The sequence below is a fragment of the Lolium perenne genome, chromosome 3, assembly GCF_019359855.2.
Source record: "Lolium perenne isolate Kyuss_39 chromosome 3, Kyuss_2.0, whole genome shotgun sequence".
Taxonomy (NCBI): Eukaryota; Viridiplantae; Streptophyta; class Magnoliopsida; order Poales; family Poaceae; genus Lolium; species Lolium perenne.
Window position 1 is genome coordinate 252,953,567 of NC_067246.2, and position 21,640 is coordinate 252,975,206.

Sequence of the window (21,640 nt, forward strand, 5' to 3'; positions counted from 1 at the left end):
TTTATTTGAATCTATTCAAATGTTTCAAACTTCTTCCTTATCGAATATATCCACATATATATACTCAATTCATTGTTTGAAGTTTTCATGAAGTAGAATAATCTCCCGCACACAACTATGTCCAGTGAACCACATACATCATCATGTATGTTTTTACTAAGTTAGTTGTCCGTTCAACTCTTGGCCTATGAACAGTATTTTAGTCATTCCTTTTAGAAGAGATTTGCAAGCGCCAAATGATTCATAAATCAAATGACTCCAATAATCCATTTGCAGGGAGTTTCTTCATGCGTTCCTTTCCAACATGACCTAAATGGCGGTTCCACAAATAAGTGGAATTCAAATCATTTGCCTTACGGCATTTTAGCGTCAGTGTTATGTATGTGTGTTTCACCATTAAATTTATAATAACTTATCCATCGTACATGGAGTAATGTCATAATTTGAACAACTCATTGTTTTTATTTGACAAGAGCAAAATAACAATTATTAAGTTCTTTATTATAAATTCTAAGGGCTAGATAGAATGCCAACGATGAACATAATAACACTTTATTTTTGTTCCAGACGTGCATTCCTATCATATTCCTTGCTAGTCACTTAGGCCATTGTATTCTTGTATTGCGTTGTTTTGTATGACACTTCATACCAACCAATATGGTACAAATACCCAAGAATTTCATTGTGTGACCAAACGAGGAATACATCCATAACATGTATATCTTTTATATACACCTGAGCTAGACTTTCTAGTCTTTTCTTTATCTCTGCCAATAATCTTTTGTAGTTTCTCTTTTAGCTTTCCTCATTATTCAGAAAAACACTTCAACATCAATAACTTCTAGGTTTGTTGGTCAAATACCAATAACTTTGAGGTTCTTACTTTGAAGTTGATCATCATATGACAAGTGTTCCGAATTTCACTATTAGTAACCTTGTAATATGATGAACAATTTCACTCATAATTTTATCCATTGTATCATGATTACTTTCCGAGACCATGTCTGTACATGCTAGACTCGTAAAGTTTTAACCTCAGTATTCGCATGTGCAAATCTGGCTTGCACCCGTTGTATGCACACGTAGAATCTATAACACCCGATCATCACGTGATGCTTCGATACGACGAGTCTTAGCAACGGTGCATACTAAGGACGATTTCTTCATGGATATGCGAATATTGTTAGTGCCCCAATAGTTGGAGGATTGGGACGCCTTGCGTCTTCAACCTTCGTACATTCCCATAAAACTTATGAGTTTATGTAGTCTCACCAAATTATATTCTATCATCTTGCAATAAGGTCTTAGATATCACATATATCTCATACCTTGATTATTTCTAAAAACTAAATTTTCAGCTCCTTACTTTTCAAACAAATTTGAACTTCAAGTTTCACGGAGACAAGATAACTTTAGATACTAATTGAAACCATAGTTCTATGAATCAATAATGTGAGGTTTACTAAAAGTTTACAATAGGACTTAATCATTTCTTGATTCTTTAACAATACGGTACCAGTCCGTAAAGTTTGTTGTCAGATTTTAACAGTATTTCTATCTCAATTACAAGACTAGCGCATGGTAGAAAAACAGATGCCAATACTACAAAATTAATTCAAAATACTACTCAAACTATGTTTATGATAATTAGTTCATGTTTTAATCTAATTACTAATGAACTCCCACTTAATACAACATCCCTCATAGTTGTTAAGTGGTACACGATCCAAATCCACTACACCAAAACCGATCATCACGTGAGATGATGTAGCTTCAATGGTGAACATCAACATGTTGATCATATCATCCATATGACTCATGTTCAACCTTTCGGTTTCCGTTGTCCCGAGGCCATGTCTGTACATGCTAGGCTCGTCAAGCAAACCCAAGTATTCCGCGTGTGCAACATGGCTTACACCCGTTGTATATGAACGTTGAATCTATCACATCCGATCATCACGAGATGCTTTGAAACGACGAACTTTGGCAACGGTGCATACGAGGGGAGAACACTTTATTATCTTGATATTAATGTGAGGGATCATCTTATAATGCTACCGTCGCGTTCTAAGCAAAATAAGATGCATAAAGGATTAACATCACATGCAATTCATATGTGATAAGATATGGCCCTTTAGTCTTTGCGCCTTTGATCTTCATCTCCAAAGCACGGACATGATCTCCATCATCAACGGGCATGATCTCCATCATCGTCGGCGTAGCGTCAAGGTCCATGGCGCCGTCTTCATGGTTGTTCACCTCATGTAGCAACTATTACAACTACTTTGAAATACTACTCAACATGAAAATTAAAGACAACCATAAGGCTCCTGCCGGTTGCCACAATACAATAATGATCATCTCATACATATTCATCATCACATTATGGCCATATCACATCACCAAACCCTGCAAAAACAATTTAGATGTTTCTAATTTGGTTTGCATATTTTACGTGGTTTAGGGTTTTCGAGAGAGATCTAATCTACCTACGAACATGAACCACAACGGTGATACTAATGTTGTCAATAGAAGAGTAAATTGAATCTTCACTATAGTAGGAGAGACAGACACCCGCAAAGCCTCTTATGCAATACAAGTTGCATGTCGAACGAGGAACAAGTCTCATGAACGCGGTCATGTAAAGTTAGTCCGGGCCGCTTCATCCCACTATGCCACAAAGATGCAAAGTACTCAAACTAAAGACAACAAGAGCATCAACGCCCACAAAACCATTGTGTTCTACTCGTGCAACCATCTATGCATAGACACGGCTCTGATACCACTGTTGGGATACGTTGCATAGAAAACAAAAAATTTCCTACCGCGAGAACGCAATCCAAGCCAAGATGCAATCTAGAAGACGGGAGCAACGAGGAGATGATCGAGACTCACCCTTGAAGATTTCCAAAGCCTATAAGAGTAGGCTCTTATTGCTGCGGTAGACGATCACTTGCCGCTTGCAAAAGCGCGTAGAAGATCTTGATCACAGTGCCACAATCGGGCAGCACCTCCATACTCGGTCACACGTTCGGTGTTGATGAAGACGACGTCCTTCTCCCCGTTCCAGCGGGCAGCGGAAGTAGTAGCTCCTCCTTGAATCCGGCAGCACGACGGCGTGGTGGTGGTGGCGGTGGAGATCTCCGGCGGAGCTTCGCTAAGCATATGCGGGAGAAGTAGTGGAGGAGGGGTGCTAGGGTTTGGGGAGAGGGGGTGCCATGGGCGCCGGCCTCAAGGGGGCAGGGGTGGTGCGGCCAAGCCATGGCTCTATGGTGGCCGGCCCCCTCCCCTATGCCCCTCATTATATAGGTGGAAGCCCCAAGAGTTGTAGTCCAAGTCTTCGAATAAGACCCCAACACCAAAACTTCCCAAAGGTGGGAAACCTACTCAAGGGGGGAGTCCTACCCAAGGTGGGACTCCCACCTTTTCCTTAGGTGGGGTGGCCGGCCACCATGGGTGGAATCCACCTGGGATTCCTTCCCCTTAGGGCTGGCCGGCCATGCTAGTGGAGTTCCTCCGGGACTCCACCTTCCATAGTGCCATTCTTCCGGACTTTTCTAGAACCTGCCATAAATGCACCGGATCATTTCCAAACTTGGAATATGACTTCCTATATATGAATCTTATTCTCCGGACCATTCCGGAACTCCTCGTGATGCCCGGGATCCCATCCGGGACTTCGAACAAAACTTCGAACTCCATTCCATATTCAAGTTCTACCATTTCAACATCAAACCTTAAGTGTGTCACCCTACGGTTCGCGAACTCTGTGGACATGGTTGAGTACTCTCTCCAACCAATAACCAATAGCGGGATCTGGAGATCCATAATGGCTCCCACATATTCAACGATGACTTTAGTGATCGAATGAACCATTCACATACGATACCAATTCCCTTTGTCACGCGATATTTTACTTGTCCGAGGTTTGATCATCGGTATCACTCTATACCTTGTTCAACCTCGTCTCCTGACAAGTACTCTTTACTCGTACCGTGGTATGTGGTCTCTTATGAACTTATTCATATGTTTGCAAGACATTAGACGACATTCCACCGAGAGGGCCCAGAGTATATCTATCCGTCATCGGGATGGACAAATCCCACTGTTGATCCATATGCCTCAACTCATACTTTCCGGATACTTAATCCCACCTTTATAACCACCCATTTACGCAGTGGCATTTGATGTAATCAAAGTACGTTTCCGGTATAAGTGATTTATACGATCTCATGGTCATAAGGACTAGGTAACTATGTATCGAAAGCTTTATAGCAAATAACTTAATGACGTGATCTTTATGCTACGCTTAATTGGGTGTGTCCATTACATCATTCATACAATGATATAACCTTGTTATTAATAACATCCAATGTTCATGATTATGAAACTAATCATCCATTAATCAACAAGCTAGTTAAGAGGCATACTAGGGACTCTTTGTTGTTTACATATCACACATGTATCAATGTTCCGGTTAATACAATTATAGCATGGTATATAAACATTATCATCAACACAAAGATATATAATAACCATTTATTATTGCCTCTTGGGCATATCTCCAACACTCCAGCCCCAGCCTAGGAGGAGGTCCTCGTCGACGACACTAAAAAAGCACTATGGTTTGGGTTGTGTGGGGAATAAAAATAGAGGAGGACGCGTGTGCGTTCGCGCGATATCCGCGTGTCCGCCGGACGACCCAAACGGATGAAAAGCCTTGTTCGTTTGGATCTCTGCGTTGGAGATGCCCTTAGAGCATCTCCACTCGTCTGCCCGAGGAGGCCCCCGAGCGACATTTTTCCCATCCGGACGGCGAAATTCGGCCCAGTCGCGCCCCCCGGATCCTCGTTTTCGTCCGGATTTGGCCCTTCATCCATCCGGCGAGCCCACGCCATCCCCGGTCCCCCGGGGAGCTATCGGGGAGTCCGGACGAGTGAAAAGCGGGGAAGGGCCCGATCTGTCGGCGACTGGACACACGAACCCCACCACCACCTCGCTCAAAATTCCCCCACCCCTCGTATCTCTCTCACCGCCGACACCACCCCGTCGGCTTGTTTCCCAGATTCCACCGTCCCTCCTTCCCACCTGCCTATATTCCTCCATCTTTCGACGACGCCCAATCTGCCTATTTTTCGACTACGGCCTACTCCTTGTCGTTCGCGTCTCGGCTAGCCTCGACCACGGCCGTCATGTGTTCACTTGTGTGCTTCATTTGTTTCAGCACTTGTTAAACATTATACCGATTTTCGCCGAATTTGTTTCAGCAATTTTCTGAATCTTGTTCGCCGAACTTGTTAAATTTTATGTCGAATATGTTTGAAATATGTCAAATGGCCGAGGTTAGGGGTGTCCTGCCGAGGGGACGGTTGGAACTTCGGCGCTCCCAGGCCAATTTTTCCTCCAATCCGGAGGAAAATATCGCCGGATTTGGACGTGGAGAGCGCCAACGAGTGGAAATGCTCTTACGTCACTACATGACAATGATGATACACCGACGGTCTAGAGCTTTGCCGACGGCCACTACAAGAAAATGTGAGATGTCAACGGCTAAGAGCTATGCCTTGGCCGTTGGGATAGACAGCCTTAGGCATAGCTAGAGTTATGCGGAAGGCAACCGTTGGCACATCTCGCCCGTAGGCCATATCAATTTTATTGTTGGGTTTTAATTTTCCTTTCATAAAAAATATTTTTTTATTTTTTAAGTGCCAATAATCAGTTTTTTTGTGAAGCACCTACAAAAAAAATTCAAAATTGAGCAATAAAATATTTCAAGGATAATAGACCACATTATGTGTACAAATCACCGACGGGTTGCATCTCAAAATATTTCTAGTTACCTCTCAGCAAAAAGACAAATAGTGCTCGATTTTGTTGGAAGGGGGCAAATTGAACTACATGTTTCATGCCCGCAGTTTTTGTAAGATTGAATCTTTCAGAAATCTTGCGGAAATTTTTGTAATCCAAGGGTTGTATCTCGCAGAAATTTGTATGTTTCTATGATGGAATAGATTACTTGCGAACCTACAAATAATTTTTAAAAAAAATCATGATCAAACTATGAAGCACCTGTAGTTCAAATTTGACACCCTTCCATCTGAATCGACCACTATTTGCCTTTTTGGTGAGAGGTATCTAGAAATCTTTTAAGATACAACTAATTGGTGATTAAGTACATACAATGTGATCTAGTATTCTTGAAATTTTGGGTGCTCCGATTTTGGAATGGTTTCTTGGTACGAGGCGTTGAATGAGGAACACGAATTCCTCCATGTGTGCCTCGAGAGGCTCCACGTCCAGCGTGGCTTCGTGCATCTGCCAAATCGCCGCTCCACGATGACGCATAGGTCCTCCGGTGAGCAGCTCCGACGCCACCTAGCTAGCATGTGTTTTGGCCAATCTACCTAGAGTTAGGGTTAGATCTGGTGAATGTAGGTTTAGGGTTAGGTTAGCTATGGTGTTAATTTGTGCACGTTTTGGTTGTAAGTTAATGAACTATGTACTATAAACTATGATGCACTATGAACTATGTTCCTCTTCAGATTAGTCGAGGTAGTATATTATAAAGTCAATACCGGTATTTGTTCTGTCACTCGACTAACGTCTCGGTTTTGCCACGACCTGAGGCTCACACGTAGGAATGTACACGATCACATCACCTGATGCCGACGCGTGGTTCGTTTTCGCTCGAGAGCCATCAAATCCCTTTCGGTCCCATAATTCCGCGGCCGGATATATCCGAGATGTTGCTTGGATCAATTTGATTCCGGTTTCGCTACCTGCAGCGACGTCAGATAAACAGCGCGTGCACCTGGACGTCGGATTCGCCAGCCGCAATCGATCGATGCGTCGTTTGTAGAACCAACGGCAGTGCCGCTTATGGCGTGGCTTGCCTCGTCGTGGCAGGAAACGGAGTCCCGAAATGATCAGAGGAAGACGACGACGGGTTATTAGCCACGACCGCCCCGAAATGCTGAAACATTTACTCGTTAGCTGAGTGATCGCTGCTTCACTGAGTCACACTAGAAGTACGTACGGACTACTTGGCAGGAGCCGGTCTGTTCCGAAACCGGACCAGTGACAATTTGGAGTCCGAAACCGGCCGCGCCCATCTGCATGTCCGCGTAGAACGGAAGCGGAACACGCATGGGTTTGAAGACTTGTGCACGGCGGGCTGGGGCGCGCGCACCGCCGCGTCGGGGAGGGGGGCCGGCCTAGCTACGATCGACATGCATGATGTAGTTGGTCAGAACCTCGCCTCGCCTCACCTCGGTCCATCCTGGGACTGGAGCTTTTGATTCTGGATTTGATCCACCGAATGTGGCTGGCCGACACGGGTGGTCCACCCGAAGAACAACGCCAAAAGCAACGTCCCCGAATCAAGCCCGCGTCCGCAGTAGCCGCGATAGAGCTGAAAGGGACGGCACGACACGTACGTACTCTCGAAACAGGTTTTCATCCCGGCGTACGAGTGGAAACAAAGAAAATAATGGAACAACATCACAAACATGTCTGGAAAGAAAAGAAATAAAAAACTATGGCGAAGAGATAAATATAACCCGTCACCGTTGCACCCTCCGTTTCTCCACACGACACGTACGCACGAGACTGGTCGTGTCTAATTCATACTCCATCCGTCTATAAAATAATATTTTACTTTTAGCAAAACTTGTACGTATCTACACAATAAAATATGTCTAGATACATGCATATTTTAATAAGAACATCACTAACACCTGATTGATCGAGAATTTTGTTGATTCTCAGTCGATCGACGTCATCAACAATCTCCTCTATTTTTCTTTTATGTGCTTTGATTTTTTTTCGTACCTAAACTAGAAGTCCAATAACAAGCTTAGAAACAGATAGCACAAGCCCACTTACAAGTTAAGTAAGGAAAATCCATGTGCAATTACACATGTATGTGCAATTGCACGCATATGTGCAATTACACGTCTATGTGTAATTAGAAGCCCAAAAGTTCGACAAACTCTATATCTAGAAATTTCTCTATCACTCCATAAACAAATGTGGAATTACACATCCATGTGTAATTAAAAATCCAAAAAATTCGCAAACTCTATATCCAAAATTTTCTCTATCGTTCCACAAACGTTATGTGCAGTTACACATCTATGTGTAACTACAATCCCTAAAATTTCAGAAAACTCTTTACTTAAAATTTTCACAAACTCTATATCCAAAAGTTCCAATCAAAATAAGAAAGCTTATACAAAAAGAAGCCAGACCGTTAACTCCAGCAGCCCAGTGTAAAAAGTAACAAGCAAGTCCAACAAACTAAACCGGCCCAACAAGTAACGGGCCACAGGGAAACGAGACATACATAGAAAAAAAATCAGAACTAGATCGAATCAATCGAGAGCTATGTTAGTTCTCGGCTAACCGGGAGCTAGCAATCATGTTTTAATAAAGCTGAAACATTCTTTTATGGACGGAGATAGTAATACTATAATATGGAGTAGGCTAAATTAAACTCATGTTTTAAAAGGTATCGGTTAGATGCATTTTAGTCCTAATTGTTTTTTTTTGCATTTTCAGTCCCACCTAGTTCGAATTGGATAGGTGGCTGCTGTGTTAGCACCTAGTCGAATCAAACATATTGCAAACACGTCCCTAGCTTTACTAAAATCGTGAAAGAGAGCGCAGCGCGGGCACATATGCCTGTGAGTTTTACGAATTGATACATGTTTTCCTCCATATTTCTTCGTCACCTCGTCTTTTTTCCTACAATCTTGCCACATTTCTCTGTCTTTCCTTCCTCGAACGTTGCAACCTCGCCATCCTTGATGTGCTCGCCGTCTGTGGCGTCGATTCCGTGTAGATGTCACTGGACCCGCGTTACCTTCGGTGGTTTGAGGAGGCGTCGAGTGACGTTACGTCATTGTTCTCTTCGCTCTTGCTCTTATTTCCGCTCGCACCGTGGCGGTTAGATAAGGTTGTTCGTCGTGGATGATCGGCCATGCTCAAGTTGAATAGCGAGTGAAATTGCTAAGTATGGGCATCTAGCAAGGTTTAGTGATAGGTTGAATCAAATTAACCGCAAGATTTTGGAAGTTTTTTTCCACTCGAATAGGTGGTAGAGATGTTCTTAGGATTGGCATGAAATTATGCAAAGTTTTGATTTTTGACTTGTTAGATGAACTAGGTTACATTTTTAGTAGCCTTTGATCATAAAAAAATTTAACACTATCACGCTTCTCTGAATGTGATTGAATTTTGGTGTTAACACGTTCGAATTTGACTGAATTGACGTGTTTAGATCACCCAAAATATTATTGTAGTAGCGGATACACTATCGTGCTTTAGTTAACATTCGGTTTGAAATCAGTTTTATCCATTTTATAGAAGTGCTCTGAATATTAGATATGAGATAGATGGATTGTTACATTTTAAATTGCAGCTATGTTACATTTTAAATTTCATGAATTGAAGATTTTCTGAAGCATCTTAGATATGAGATAGACAGACTGTTGCATGTGTACTGGCATAAGCCAGAGAAGGATCTAGTAGATGGATTGTAGTGTAGTTAGACTGACAGTGACATTGTGGACATGATTAAAGCCATAATGTTTGACAAAAATCATGCTCTTTTAATTGATTACAACAATTTCCTAGCAACATTGATGCCTGATCTAGTAGAGAAGATGGAAAGGAATGTTGAAGCAGGTGAACGTAACTTGTTAGCATTGGTGGCATCATCTTCAGGTTCATCTTGCAGTTCAGTAGCATAAGGAACTAAAGGATAAGAAGAAGAACATGCATAAAAATGATAATTATAGTAATAAAAGGTGCAATCACCGATAGTGACTCTGTTTCAAGTTTTATTGATAGTGACTACGATGTGGAAGATGGAGATCATGACTTGGTCAAAAAAACATTGACAGAGAGGTACTTAATTACAATCAACCTGTGAATGATTTTCAATAGGAGGATGATGCAGACAAACACTTAACTGATTTGAGACAAGAATATGATTAACATTTGCAAGAAAATTCAAAGCATTCAATCCTCTTCTTGACATGGAGAATCATGTGTTCAAACCTGATTTGGTAACAACGTGAATGGCAGGGGAAAATGTTGTGAGTTTAAATGCACAAGTTACACTAGTCAATGTATTTTAGATGGCCCGTGAACAAGGCTTATGAAACTATCATTTTAAAGGCATTTAAATTGTAAACCAAAAACGTTAGATGCTTGTGGATTTTTTGTTATCTGAATATGAGGAACAATAATTACTATGATTTTTGCGATGTTTGGATTAAATGCATCTATTTGTTGTGATATTTTTGCTATCTGGATTAAATTGATCTATTTGCAAGAATAGTTTGATGAAACATGTGTTTCCTGGAACATTTGTTTGATCCAGCATTTTGTATTGATGATACATGTGTTTCCTGCAATAAACCCATATGCATCACACGTAACATTGCATTTATTCATGCACATCTACTATCTAAAAAGTGCATACTTGACTTCTATAAATTTATGAAATAAATTAAAACATTGAACTACCTTGGACACACATAATTGGATTTTATTCACCACTGCACTCACACAAAACCCATTCTTATAAGGGTAACTATGTTGGATAATTAGGCACAATTTCCATGATTAATTCCAGAATATAAAACATGATGGCAGCAACTACTAACATGTGAAACTCGAACATACTAGATGCATTAATCAACATGAGTAGCAGCAGCGCAAACGGCAAAGCATCCATCGCTAAACAGATCGAGATATGTCGCACGTACCGATCTGGTGGAGGTGGCGGTAGAGGTGTAGCAGATGATGTCGCAGCAGTAACGTTGTTGATGACAACGTTGTTGACGACGGGTCGAAGTAGACGGCGTTGAAGACGACGGTAGGCAGCACCGCCCGATTTGGACGGAAGGCGACCCGTGATGAAGAGCTTGAGCAGTCGCGCAGAGCGCTTCCCAAAAACCTAATTCGCCCTCTCCCGTACAGGATCGCAAGGACGAGTGGTTCCGGAGACCTGCTCTCCCGTTCGCCGATGCACGTCGGCGCGCGGGATGGAGTAGGTTACGATGGCGGCAGAGAGAGGTGGAAACCCTAACTCGTGTATTAGATGTATTTCTGCGGTAGCCGGGGAGGAGATTATATAGGCTCGGGAAACCCTAGACAACGTGGGCCACGCCCACGTTGCACGAACGTTTCGAGTCGGTTACAGATAGCCCACGATCCGGGAGCGACCCGAACCGACTAACTGCGACGCGTCCGTCTAGGACTCTGTTCGTTTTCCTGAGCTGCAAAAAGTAAGGAAAGTCTCGGCTCGAGGCTCAATCCACTCACCACGAGCGCGGCGCGCGCGTCGTGTCGTGTCGAGTCGAGACGAGCGAGCGAGGAGGAGGAGGAGCGCGCGTGTAGCACTCCTATTCTCACTCACTTACTAGTGGTGGAACAACCCACCTTATAAGGTGGTCTAACTTCCTCCTAACTTTCCATGTGGGACTAAACTTGCCACCTCTTGCCACTCTCTAGTGAGCTGCCACCAACTTGGGCTCAAACTCACAAGGCTGCCACTATGTGGGCTTTGAGATTTATAGGAAAAACTGAAATCTAATTTGGGCCACTAAAAGTGGGCCCAATATTTCAACAATCCCCCACCAGATCTCAAATCCCCATTTAGAGATTTACCAATACTCGCTGCTTGTTTATATACCAGTGTTTCAGCGGAGACTGTTAAGTTGAACTTCCGCCTAGAACTCACACTTGAACAATGGACTAAGCCTTGAATTGCAAGTTTTGCGTGAACAGGGTTTCACTCAAAGTCATGACCAGTACATGGCTGCCAGTAGCCTACCCCGCGGGTGAAGCATATGCGTCATACTTCGTGGTCTCTTCATGAGTTTACTAGAGATCACCCAAATCTCATAGATTGCGACGTTTAACAATCGAACTCATATAGGTGTGTTATTTCAAGAATGCTCTGTAGGACAGCATCTTTGCTAAAATAGCCAACATAAACACATTAAGGCTTGTTGCCAACCTGCCTTACAGCAATTGAGAGTTGTGCATCTTCACATAGAGAGGGTTACCACTATGGCGTAACATCAACGGGTCTCAAACCCATCTCCCTCGATGCACTTTCTATCACATTACCTGATAGTCCCTTTGTAAAGGGATCTGCCAGGTTTTTGTCTGTTTGAATATATGTAACAGTTATTACTCTGGAGTTTCGCAATTTCCTGACAGACTTCAAACGTCTCTTGACATGTCTTGATGACTTCGTGTTATCCTTAGAATTGTTCACTTTGACAATTACAGTTTGATTGTCACAATTCAAAAGGATTGCCGGAACAGGTTTTTCAACCACAGGCAAGTCCATCAAGTGCTCACGCAACCATTCTGATTCAACAGTGGTTGTGTCTAAAGCAGTAAGTTCTGCTTCCATAGTTGACCTCGTCAATATGGTTTGCTTGCAAGATCTCCATGACACTGCGCCACCTCCAAAGGTAAATACATACCCACTTGTGGCGTACATATCAGCTACATCTGAGATCCAATTCGAATCACTATATCCTTCAAGCACAGCTGGGTGCCCTGAATAGTGAATCCCATAACTCATTGTACCACATAGATAGCGCATGACCCTATCAAGTGCATGCCAATGATCAGTACCCGGGTTTGACATGAACCTACTCAACTTGCTAACAGCAAAAGAGATGTCGGGTCTAGTCGCGCTCGCTAAGTACATGAGTGAGCCAACGATCTGAGAATATCTCAATTGATTTATGGCAATCCTCCGGTTCTTGCGTAGTGTCACACTGGGATCATAAGGTGTTGAAGAAGGCTTGCTATCAATATAGCCGAACCGGCTCAAGATCTTCTCAACATAATGGGATTGCGTTAGAGTAATCCCACTCTCATTCTTAATCAGCTTGATGTTCAGAATCACATCAGCTTCTCCCAGATCTTTCATATCAAAGCTCTTTGACAAGAAAGACTTGACCTCGTGTATTACTTTCATGTTTGTACCAAAGATCAGAATATCATCCACATACAAACATAGTATAACACCTTCGCCCCCACCATGGCGATAGTAAACGCACTTGTCAGCCTCATTGACAACAAAGCCTACAGAAGTTAAAGTTCTGTCAAACTTCTCATGCCATTGCTTAGGTACTTGTTTCAGGCCATATAAAGATTTCAGCAACTTGCACACCTTTCTTTCTTCACCTTTTACTACAAACCCATCAGGCCATATAGATTTCCTCTTCCAACTCTCCATTAAGGAACGCTGTCTTTACGTCCATTTGGTGAACGATAAGACCATAGGAGGCAGCCATGGATAGTAATACTCGAATGGTGGTAAGTCTAGCGACATGTGAATAGGTGTCGAAGTAATTTTCGTCTTCTCTCTGTGTGTAGCCTTTCTCTACAAGCCGTGCCTTATACTTTTCAATAGTACCATCAGGTCTTAGCTTCTTCTTGAACACCCATCTGCAGCCTACAGGCTTGCATCCATGGGGTCGTTCTGACAACTCCCAAGTTCCATTAGAAAGAATCGAGTCTATCTCATTATGGACAGCTTCTTTCCAGTCATTTGCATCTGGAGATGCATATGCCTCTGCAATAGACGTGGGAGTATCATCCACAAGGTACATAATGAAATCATCACCAAAGGATTTTTCAATCCTTCGTCTCTTGCTCCGTTTTGGAGCTTCATTGTCATCCTTCTCAGTAACATTATCATGTGATTGTTCAAAGTACTCATTAGATGTACTAGACTCAGGAATTATCTCAGTAGAAATTCTAGCAATGCTATGCATATCTTTCATAGGAAACATATTCTCAAAAAATGTTGCATCACGAGATTCCATAAAGATAAGTTTTAGGGTTTCGGGGTAGTGCTGCTACCCCTCAGGATCTCATATATATACACGTACGGGTACAGTCCGTACGGAATACAATACAGTCCGGGCTGTGTACAAATCGTACAGCTCACGGACATTACATTGTTAACACACCCCCTCAATCTAAACTAGTGGATACAAGATTTAGATTGGTACTAAAACGATGTAACATTTGTCTAGTGGCTGGTTTTGTGAATACATCAGCCAACTGATCCTCAGAAGAAATAAACCTTATCTTCAAAGCGCCATCAGCAACCCGCTCGCGCACAAAATGAAAATCAATTTCAATGTGCTTTGTCCTAGCATGGAAAACTGGATTCGCTGCAAGATAAGTAGCCCCTAAATTGTCACACCATAATATAGGTGTACGCTGCCGAGGAACACCAAGTTCTTGGAGTATCGATTCTACCCACATAGCTTCAGCAGCACCATTTGCAAGAGCCTTATACTCTGCCTCTGTACTGGACCTTGAGACAGTAGGCTGTTTCTTAGAGCTCCACGACACAAGGTTAGGTCCAACAAAAATGGCATACCCACCAGTGGAGCGACGGTCATCAACATCACCTGCCCAGTCCGCATCTGTAAATATACTAATGCCCATAGCTGAAGATTTGCGAAACTTCAGCCCTGTGTCCAAAGTTCCTTTGACATATCTCAGAATACGCTTCACAGCTTCCCAATGTACCTCAGTAGGCTGAGACAGAAACTAACACACTTTGTTGACAGCAAAAGAAATATCCGGGCGAGTGAGAGTCAAATACTGGAGACCTCCAACAATGCTACGGTACCGGAAAGAATCTTCAGTACCTAGAATTGTACCAGTGTCGCGAGAAAGATGCTCTGTCGTCACAAGAGGCGTAGAAGTAGACTTGCAATTCTCCATGCCAACTTTATGTAAAAGATCAAGCGCATACTTGCGTTGAGTCAACGTCATGCCCCCAGAATTGCGAGACGCTTCAAGACCAAGGAAATACGCCAGAGGACCAAGATCCTTGATGGGAAACGTGTCAGAGAGAGCTTGAACGAGCTTATCAACAGCTGCAGAACTGGAGCTAGCAATGACAATGTCATCAACATAGGCAAGCATGTAAAGATGAACAGAACCCTGAGAGAACACAAACAGGGACGTGTCGGCCTTGGACGAGATAAACCCCAGCTGATGCAAACGAGAACTTAAGCGGGCATACCAAGCACGGGGTGACTGCTTCAGACCGTAAAGTGCACGTTGAAGCTTATAGACATGAGACGGAAAACGCGCATCCTCAAAACCTGGCGGCTGCTGCATGTACACATCCTCTTGCAGATACCCGTGAAGAAAAGCATTACTCACATCAACCTGGCGAAGAACCCAGCCGCGAGAAACAGCCAATGAAAGAACCAAGCGAACCGTGGCAGGCTTGACGACAGGGCTAAAAGTTTCGCCATAATCCAAACCATGCTGTTGAGTAAAGCCATGAGCAACCAGACGAGCCTTGTGCTTCTCAATTGAACCATCAGGCTTGTGCTTTGTTTTAAACACCCATTTGCTCCCAACAATGTTGACACCAGGAGGTCGAGGCACGAGAACCCAAGTGCGGGTCTGACAAAGGGCAGAGAACTCATCAGCCATAGCAGATCTCCAAGCAGGTTCACGGAGGGCATCACGGTGCGAGGTAGGAGCAGCAAATAGAGCACGACGACGCACATCATAGCGGACTGTGCCGTCGGTGTAAGCCTTCTCGCGCCGAGTATGATCACGGTGACGGGTAACCATAGGATGAGCCGGTGCATGAAACAGGCTAGACGAAGTCGCACCAGATGAATCGCCAGGAGGCGCACCAGGCAACGAGGCAGCCGACGCGGGCGCGTCACCAGGCGAGGCACCAGGCACACCAGGTGAAGCAGCAAGCACAGGCGAAGCACCAGAGGCACCCGGCGCGCCAGGTGAGACGACAGGCGCGGGTGAGTCGGGCGAGAATCGGTCCTGAGGCGCTGATTGCTGCCACGCAGGAGGTGACGGAGCGGTGCCGGGTGCATGGGACGGCGTGCCCATGCCATGCACGTCGATCGTGGACGTGCTGGGGACGGCGATCACGGGTGCAATGCCAGCATCGGAAGCAGCGAGGTCGGACGGAACCTGCACAGCATCAGCAGAGGCTACAACAGGAATGTCAGTAGTAAGGTAAGACAAGTCATATTTTCGCATATGGTCACTAGTAGCCGGTTCAGATGTCGGATAGGTAATAGCCTCATACAAAGATGGAAGATCTATCTTAGCACCGGGAGTGGCATAGGGAAAAACAGATTCATCAAAGACGACATCGCGAGAGATGTAGATGCGACCGGTAGACCGATCTAAACACTTATACCCCTTATGCATAGCACTGTAGCCTAAAAACACACAAAGTTTGGACCGAAACGCAAGCTTATGTGCATTATATTTGCGGAGGCTAGGCCAGCAAGCACAGCCAAAAATACGAAGGAAATCATAGTTAGGCTGGATGTGAAGAAGCCGGAACATAGGCGTCTCCTTGTTCAAGACAGGTGTAGGCATGCGATTGATTAAGTAACATGCAGTCAAGAAAGCTTCATCCCAGAACCGTAGAGGTAGGGAGGAGTGAGCAAGGAGAGCGAGACCAGTTTCAACAAGATGACGATGTTTGCGTTCAGCAACACCGTTCTGTTGAGAGGTATGAGGACAAGACACCCTATGAGAGATGCCAACACGCTGAAAATAGCGATGAAGGCGGTGATACTCACCACCCCAGTCAGACTGGACAGCTTTGATTTTGCCATTAAGGAGACGTTCAACATGGGCCTGAAAAGCATAGAAAACTTGCTCGACATCAGACTTATGTTTCAGGAGATATATCCAACAGAAGCGAGAATAGTCATCAACAAAACTAACATAGTATGTATAGCCACCAGAAGAAGCAATGGCCGGTCCCCAAACATCCGAATGAATTAATTCAAGAGGCATAGTAGAAACACATTCAGAAGCAGTATATGATAACTGGTGGCTCTTGCCACACTGACATGCATCACAAATAGAAGAAGATTTGTCTGAATCTAACACAGGCAAACTATAATTTTTAACAATTGTCTGAACTATATTATTGGACGGATGACCAAGACGCTGATGCCACTGGGACGGCGAGACCTTGACACTGGAGCTAGCATGGCGAGATGAAAAAGAAGTTGACGCTCGATTGACTGGTACTGGATATAGGCCCCCCTTACTTCTACCGTGAAGAAGGATTCTCCTCGTGGCCTTGTCCTTAACAAAGAAAAAATCACGATGAAATTCCACAAACACAAGATTATCAGCAACAAGATGGTACACGGAAAGAAGGTGCTGGCTAATTTTAGGTACGTGAAGGATGTTTTTCAAGTGAATAGAAGAACCGGCTAAAGTAGAATGACCAATATGTGAAATAGACAAACCTTTACCGTTAGCCACTTGAACATTGTCCTTCCCGGTGTAGCGCTCGTGCACGTGGAGGCACTCGAGATCATTGGTGATGTGATCCGTTGCCCCGGAGTCCATTAGCCATGGCGGGAGACTGTTGTTGGAGGTCGTGGAGGCGGCGTTGCCAGAACGCCGACTGTTGTTGTTGCGGATAAAATCCTGGTTGAAGCTATTCTTGCAATCAAACGCATCATGCCCCCAGTATCCGCATAGTTGGCACTGCGGATGCTGCTTCTTGCCACGGCGGGCGGACTGCTGCTGATTGCCACCGTTGCCATAGCCACCAGACTGCTGCTGGTCGGTACGGCCTTGGCCCTGCTGGTAGGAGTTCCCAGAGGGGTGCCCCCCGCCGGAATGAACGGGGGAGTAGTCTGGAGCACGCGGCCGGCTGTTGTTGGAGTAGGAGCCGGCCCGGGAGGCGGCATTAGCCGCAGAGGTCCACTCGTCGTCCTGCGTCTGCTGAGTCTGCATGGAGTCGAACGAGAGGATGCCGGAGTAGAACTCGGCGTAGGGGACGGAGCGGTTCCCCATGGTAAGATGACCGGCGATGGCGTTGAAGGTTTTGCCGAGACCGGTGATGATGTAGTCGACCAGATCATCATTGGGGACGGGCGCGCCGGCGATTGCCAAGGTGTCGGTGATGGCCTTCATCTTGTGCATGTACTGGCAGGCGGTGAGGTCGTCCTTACGCAGCGTCGTGAGTTGCCGACGCAGATGGCGGATGTTAGCGCGGCTTTGCGCGCCGTACATGGTGTGGACGGCACTCCACACGGCGGCGGCGGTTGTGCAGCCTATGAGCTGACACGCGATCTCCGGCTCCATGGAACCGAGGAGAAGCCCGAGCACCCGCTGATCGGTCGTCCACCATCGGGTGTAAGCGGGATTGGTGACGTCCACCGCATCGTCGCCCGTGCCTTGCTTGATCGTCTTGGCGGGAGCCTCCTCGGTGCCATCGAGGTAGCCGTGAAGGCCAGCACCGGACAGATTGGGGAGAGTCAGGCCCTTCCACAGAGTGAAGTTTGTCGCATCCAGGCGCACGGCAGGCGCCGAGATCGACGCGGGCGGAGCGACGGGGAGGGCGCTGATTGAGCTCGAAAGCTGTAAAGCTCCGGTCGATCCCATGGCTACGCGGAGAGACTCGCGTGAGGGAACGCGACGACGGAGAGGCGACGCGGAAGGACTCGCGTCGAGAGCGGCGGCGCGACGGAGCGGGAGGGCTCGTGCGGCGGCTCTGATACCAAGATAAGTTTTAGGGTTTCGGGGTAGTGCTGCTACCCCTCAGGATCTCATATATATACACGTACGGGTACAGTCCGTACGGAATACAATACAGTCCGGGCTGTGTACAAATCGTACAGCTCACTGACATTACATTGTTAACACATAATAGTATCAACATGCATATCAGGTACCTCAGATTGAACTACTAAAAATCTATATCCTACACTCCGCGGAGCTTATCCTAGAAAGATACAATCCACTGTCTTTGGTCCAAGTTTGCGCTTCTTAGTAATTGGAATATTGACTTTCACCAAATGATACGTCCCAAACGTATCTATAATTTCTTATGTTCCATGCTACTTTTATGATGATACTCACATGTTTTATACACATTATATGTCATATTCATGCATTTTCCGGCACTAACCTATTGACGAGATGCCGAAGAGCCAGTTGCTATTTTCTGCTGTTTTTGGTTTCAGAAATCCTACAAAGGAAATATTCTCGGAATTGGACGAAATCAACGCCCATGGGCATATTTTTCCACGAAGCTTCCAGAAGACCGGAGGACTTACGAAGTGGGGCCACGAAGCGATGCCACACTAGGGCGGCGCGGCCTGGCCCTTGGCCGCGCCGGCCTGTTGTGTGGGGCCCTCGTGTGGCCCCCTGACCTGCCCTTCCGCCTACTTAAAGCTTCCGTCGCGAAACCTTCAGTACCGAGAGCCACGATACGGAAAACCTTCCAGAGACGCCGCCGCCGCCAATCCCATCTCGGGGGATTTAGGAGATCGCCTCCGGCACCCTGCCGGAGAGGGGAATCATCTTCCGGAGGTCTCTTCATCGCCATGATCGCCTCCGGATCGATGTGTGAGTAGTCCACTCCTGGACTATGGGTCCATAGCAGTAGCTACTTCTCCTCATTGTGCTATCATGTTAGATCTTGTGAGCTGCCTATCATGATCAAGATCATCTATTTGTAATCCTACATGTTGTGTTTGTTGGGATCCGATGAATATTGAATACTATGTCAAGTTGATTATCAATCTATCATATATGTTATTTATGTTCTTGCATGCTCTCCGTTGCTAGTAGAGGCTCTGGCCAAGTTGATACTTGTAACTTCAAGAGGGAGTATTTATGCTCGATAGTGGGTTCATGCCTCCATTAAATCTGGGACAGTGATAGAAAGTTCTAAGGTTGTGGATGTGCTGTTGCCACTAGGGATAAAACATCGATGCTTTGTCTAAGGATATTTGTGTTGATTACATTACGCACCATACTTAATGCAATTGTCTGTTGTTTACAACTTAATACTGGAGGGGGTTCGGATGATAACCTGAAGGTGGACTTTTTAGGCATAGATGCATGCTGGATAGCGGTCTATGTACTTTGTCGTAATGCCCTGATTAAATCTCATAGTACTCATCATGATATATGTATGTGCATTGTTATGCCTTCTTTATTTGTTAATTGCCCAACTGTAATTTGTTCACCCAACATCTGCTATCTTATGGGAGAGACACCACTAGTGAACTGTGGACCCCGGTCCTATTCTTTACATCTGAAATACAATCTACTGCAATTGTTCTTTACTGTTCTTTGCAAACAACCATCATCAACCACACTATACATCTAATCCTTTGTTTACAGCAAGCCGGTGAGATTAACAACCTCGCTGTTACGTTGGGGCAAAGTTCTGTGATTGTGTTGTGCAGGTTCCACGTTGGCGCCGGAATCCCTGGTGTTGCGCCGCACTACATTCCACCATCATCAACCTTCAACGTGCTTCTTGACTCCTACTGGTTCGATTAAACCTTGGTTTCTTACTGAGGGAAACTTGCTACTGTGCGCATCACACCTTCCTCTTGGGGTTCCCAACGGACGTGTCAACTACACGCATCAAGCAAATTTCTGGCGCCGTTGCCGGGGAGATCAAGACACGCTGCAAGGGGAGTCTCCCACATCCAATCTCTTTAATTTGTTTTTGTCTTGCTTTACTTTACTTTATTTACTGCTTTGTTTGATGCATTATATCAAAACACAAAAAAATTTAGTTGCTAGTTTTACTTTATTTACTGTCTTGTTCTCTATATCAAAAACACACAAAAATTAGTTACTTGCATTTACTTTATTTACCTTTAGTTCATTTCATCATGTTTCCTCCTAAGTTCACTCTGAAAGACATACCGGTAGGACGAGGGTCTATAATTGGGAGAGATAATATAGAAGATTTTTTCACTCATGTTAGTACCACTGAAGATTTTGAAGATAGACACTTGGTAGAACTTGCTCCTACTTATGAAATTGCTGTTGCTTCTTTAGTACACATGCTGGAAACTAAATTTGTTAATCTTAATCCTATAATCCAACACATGTTTCTCACACTCGGTGATATGAAGGAAGGGGAAAAGAAAGATTTTGTTTTAGAAACCCTTCTTAAAAAATTTGGTGGAGTTGCAAGAGAGGCTAGAAAGGTCTTTATTAAATATAAGATGCTTGGCTCTTATACCAATTTTGTTAGTATCCTTGAAAAGATGGACATGGAGAGAGTAAGGTACACTAATAATATTAATGATGGTGGGGAGATTAAGACATCAATACCTTGTAAGCTCCTGGGAATGAATGACGCTCTAGAGAATAACTATGGTTGGCTTGTCCCTGAAAATTTGTTTGACGAGGATAGCAAACCTAAGAACAATGAAAAGGGAGCCTCTGAAACTCACATAGATAAGATAAAATGCATAGTTGAGAAAACTCCCAACACCTATGTATGCTTCATCTCTCGATAATACTTGATACACACTTTCTGCGCCTAGCTGAAAGGCGTTAAAGAAAAGCGCTTATGGGAGACAACCCATTATTTTACTACAGTACTTTTGTTTTATATTTGAGTCTTGGAAGTTGTTACTACTGTAGCAACCTCTCCTTATTTTTATTTTATTGCATTGTTGTGCCAAGTAAAGTCTTTGATAGTAAAGCCAATACTAGATTTGGATTACTGCGCAGGAACAGATTTCTTGCTGTCACGAATTTGAGCAGTAGTCCCTGTAGAAAAATCAAATAAATCTGCCAA

General features: G+C 44.5%; 1 protein-coding gene across 1 annotated transcript; it reads right to left on the reverse strand.

The window, feature by feature from the left end:
- Window positions 1-14,016: 14,016 nt before the first annotated feature.
- On the reverse strand, window positions 14,017-18,468 carry LOC139838140 (uncharacterized). Its single transcript, XM_071827501.1, has 3 exons — window positions 17,322-18,468; window positions 14,674-16,034; window positions 14,017-14,592 (listed from the first exon to the last, which is right to left on the reverse strand). The coding sequence occupies exons 1-3, from the start codon at window positions 18,466-18,468 to the stop codon at window positions 14,017-14,019; spliced, it is 3,084 nt and encodes a 1,027-aa protein (XP_071683602.1).
- Window positions 18,469-21,640: the final 3,172 nt, after the last annotated feature.